The 4,225-nt window shown below is 47.4% G+C and overlaps 1 protein-coding gene across 1 annotated transcript; it reads left to right on the top strand.

Annotated features, from left to right (window-relative positions):
- Positions 1 to 309: 309 nt before the first annotated feature.
- On the top strand, positions 310 to 1,574 carry LOC131879056 (insulin-like growth factor 1 receptor). The gene is made up of 4 exons (XM_059225258.1): positions 310 to 463; positions 593 to 846; positions 973 to 1,150; positions 1,270 to 1,574. Exons 1-3 carry the CDS (start codon positions 346 to 348, stop codon positions 1,117 to 1,119), a joined length of 519 nt encoding a protein of 172 aa, XP_059081241.1. The 5' UTR covers positions 310 to 345; the 3' UTR covers positions 1,120 to 1,150; positions 1,270 to 1,574.
- Positions 1,575 to 4,225: the final 2,651 nt, after the last annotated feature.

Below are 4,225 nucleotides of genomic sequence, written 5' to 3' on the forward strand. Positions count from 1 at the left end.
CCCCACTCGGCCCCCTTTGTACCTGTTGAGGCCGTGACTGAACCCTCAACGCGCCTAAGTGCGGACGCAAGCTGGTGGTCCGACCGAAAGTTCGCCTATAATCCGGGTTCTCGGCCGCCGGAATCGGTGCCGCCTAGACCTCGATCGGAGAAATGCCGTGTTCTCTCCGCCGGTCGGGGTGAAATAGACGGGATGTGTTCCATAATGACTGATTCGATGGCGCCCGCCTTGACTTTAGGAGTCGTCCCTTTTCCGCCCCCGCTCCACCCGGTCCGCTAGCGCTAAGTGACCGTGTGATACCCCGGACTCGACCCGTGCCCGTGAAAGTGGCTCAGCCAGGAATGCATGTTCTCGCGGAGAATTGACAAATGGTCACCTGGCCGACTCTTCTCCGCCTCGCCAGTCTTCTATTTGTGTGTGGCATTGTGGCTGTCTACGATAATTACACCAGCTTGTGCCAAAAGTAAGTAGCCATGCGTGTCTTGACTCTCAGGCCACGTCAATGGTCAACTCGATCTTGAAGATCACTTTTTACGTTAGTAGATGTGCGATTGATCAGACCACGGTGCATTTTTTTCCTCTTCAATTTCAGTCTGCCCTAGCCTCAAGATTCAAACGAATTTCAAAGATCTTCGTGGTTGCACCGTCATTGAAGGTAGTCTGGTCATCATGAGTGGTTTTGAAACAATGAACCTCGGACCGGACGATTACCTTCGCAAGAATCTCTCCTTCCCCGAGCTTAGAGAAATCACCGATTATTTGTTGGTGTTCAAAGCCGGGCGGGTACTCTCCTTTTCAACATTATTTCCCAATCTAGCCGTGATCCGCGGCAACAAGCTCCTAGGGGTAAGATATGTTTTCTGGTTGTTGTTCCAAACGGTTTTATTAACCTTGGTCTAGACTCATCATATCTAGAAGGTTGAAAAATATGTTGCAGAGCCCTATTGAGTTTGAGTTTCCTTTGTTTTTCAGAATTGGGCGTTAATTATTTTCCAAAATGAGAATTTGGCAGAGATCGGCCTACTAAGCCCTAACCTCAATTCTCCATGGCGGTGTCAAGATCATAGAGAATCCAAGCCTCTGTTATGTCAATACCGTCGATTGGAAGAAGATTGTTAATGTGGATTACTTGCCTCATATTAATATAGAGGTAATATATTGATAGTCCGACGTTTTGACGCATTGCTTCTATCGCCCTAACAAGTAGTGGCTTTAGCTGGATCTGAATTGTACTCGAAAGTTAACATTTGCCCTGATCACCGTTTATAGGAAAACCGAGAATATCTTTATTGTCCGGCTCAGTGTCCTTCAGTGTGTCCCCAAAGTGAAGACAGTAAGTCATTTCTTTGCTGGACGGAGCAAGATTGTCAACGCGTGGCCATTCCTTGCCCGCTTCGGGTGCGGGGCAATCGTATTCGTGCTACTCGGATAATAATGGGCTGCAAAATATCTGCAATCAGGAGTGCTTGGGCGGATGCAATCCTCATGACAGTACGGATTGCTGGGCTTGTAGGAATGTCCGATGGGAATCCAGCGAGGGCAAGAAATGCAATAATGTGTGTCCTCACCCTTTGCTTGTGGTGAGTAATCCGCATGACTCCGTCTCTGTTGTAAGAAGCCCTTGTGTTTAAGTTGCTCTTTCCTACTGCCCACATTTTAGTATAAAGGATTGGATCTGCATCAATGAAACGGATTGTAGCGAGAAAAAGACCTTCAACAACGTTGGGGACGATTTCAAAGAGGGGCGCCCCCTCAAGTCGTATGATAACAAATGTATAGAGGAATGTCCCAGAGATACCAAGGAGAAAACCAGAGCTGATGGCATTGAAACGTGTGTCCAGTGTTTGATTGTCCCAAACCGTGTGGCGGGGGAACAATTACCAGTTTGGAGGATCTCAAAAGCTTCGAGGACTGTACCCATGTTCGAGGCGATCTTACCATTCAGATCTCTGGCTGTACGTATCTGGTTGGATACTTGGTTCGAGGGATTCGTGATTTAATTCAATGTTTCCTTTCTATTGCAGCTAACGTGGTTCAACATTTGGAGAAAACATTGGGTCGAGTCGTTGAGATTCGAGGGTTCCTCAAGATTTCTCGAGTCTATTCCCTGAACTCATTAGATTTCTTCAAGAGTCTAAATACATCGAAGGTATTCCTTCGAATAGCGAGCAAAATCTTTATTTCACATTGGTTCTCCGGCAAAACGAGAACTTGCGCAAGCTGTTTCCGCTGGGACCCACAATGAAACTGTCACGATTCGTTACCAATCCACAAGAGGGCTCCTCACCAAGAGAAGGTAATGCACTGATCCATTACAATCCGAGGTTGTGCCCAAGCGAGATCAAGAAACTGATCAAAGCCTCCAAGCTGAATCCGAACCAAAAGCCCGAAGAGATTTCCTATACCAACAATGGAGATAAGGCCTTGTGCAGTCCGGATAAGTTGAAGTTCACTGTAGACAAGAACGGAATGCTACTCATTTTAACGTTTAGTAACTATCAGAAGATGATCTATGAAAAGGACCCCAAAGCCGATGTCCGAGGCTTGCTCGGTTATGAAATTCATTACCGAGAGATCTCAAAGGCCACCTTCGAAAATCGCAATCAAACCAAGTATGGAGGACGAGACGCATGCGGCAGTGATGGTTGGACAGTTCAAGATCATACCCCCGAGGGATCTGCTGTGAAACAGGGTGACCTGACTTGGCCGGATGAAACAACCTTTTTCGTAGTCAAGCCCTACACTTATTATGCAATCTTCGTCACAACTCTTCTCCTGAAGGAGTATGACGGCACCCAGGCATAAATGGTGCTCAATCCGATATGGTTGTACGTTTTGTCAGACGAAGGCTATCCTGATTCCGCCTCGTTCAATTGAATTTGTCAAGTCCAACTACTCGACCTTGAACATCACTTGGCACCCCTCACGGCTGCGCCTAATGGAATTATTGATCACTATGAACTCGTTTTGGGAATTGAAGGAGACTGATTTGAATAAGCTAAGTGAGAGAGATTAGGCCATTCACCGTCCTATCGTCCCCACCAGACACCGTGGATGTGAAGACAAACAAGAAAAGAGCAACCAATCCTTCTATGATGACCCAAGGGACGCTAAACACTTTGCTTAATGGCGGCCCGACCTGGCCAAGCTGACACTTGTGATTGCCGATCTTGTCCGGTTTTCGTAGAGGGATGGCTAATAACAATGATGGGTGAAGATCTCTCCATTGGAACCAGAATGGAGAAAGACAATTTTTTGAATCTGGTCGTGAAGAGTATTCGAATCTCCTGCGGAAGAGGGAAGTCGCCGAAAGCGATCACAATTCTGCGGGCAAAGACGACATGGAAATTTCCCCCGACCTCGAATGAAATTAGCAAAACGAGCCCCATGAAGCCGCTAAACAGTATGAATGAAGAGGTGGTATTTGACGGAATAGTGCGTACTCCCGTGACGACCAAGAGTGGAAACGTGGCAACCCGTCCCAATAACACTGTCTGTGCGGGATGCGGAGGAAACATCGACTACTACGTCACGTTTAGTGCCAAAGTGAACGGTTCTCAGCATCATCTTGCTCGTGACGAAGCTCAAGCATTTTGGGTCGTACTCGTTTAAGATCCGTGCTTGTGCCAAGCCCAAGGAAATGAAAGAAATGATAGGAATGCAGAAATGGTGTAGTGGAATCTGTGCTGACGAATGCGCGAGTGGCAGCCAAACCCATGGCTGATGACATCCCCGGAACGTTAAGCGGTCCTGTCCCACAACGAGTCGGACACTGCCATCATCTCGTGGAACCCACCTAAGGACCCAAATGATGTGATTTGTGAAGTACAACGTGCGATATAATCCAAGGAGGTTCGAAAGATTCGACGACGTCCGTGCGTTCTGGCGCCATAAAATCCGGGATTTGAATTACATCTATGAAATGCCCGCGTCGTGGGCAGCTACTATGTGTGAGTGTGCAAGCGGTTTCCTTGTATGGACGCTGGAAATTGGACCGATTTTGAATGGTGGTGGGCCCGAATCAGGGTGGACCAAGTGCGCGCTGACCATTGTGCTGGTCTGCGTTCTGAATATTGGTGTTTCTGGGCGTAGGGTTCGGTGTTACTTTTAAAAATCATGATCAAGAAGAATGCTGAGCACACATTCTCAGGCAACCCTCGTACCTAGATGGTAAGTCATCGAGCTTTTTTGGGTCAACATTTGAAATAGGACTCCTTGAATGGGT

Source organism: Tigriopus californicus, chromosome 4 (genome assembly GCF_007210705.1).
Source record: "Tigriopus californicus strain San Diego chromosome 4, Tcal_SD_v2.1, whole genome shotgun sequence".
Taxonomy (NCBI): Eukaryota; Metazoa; Arthropoda; class Copepoda; order Harpacticoida; family Harpacticidae; genus Tigriopus; species Tigriopus californicus.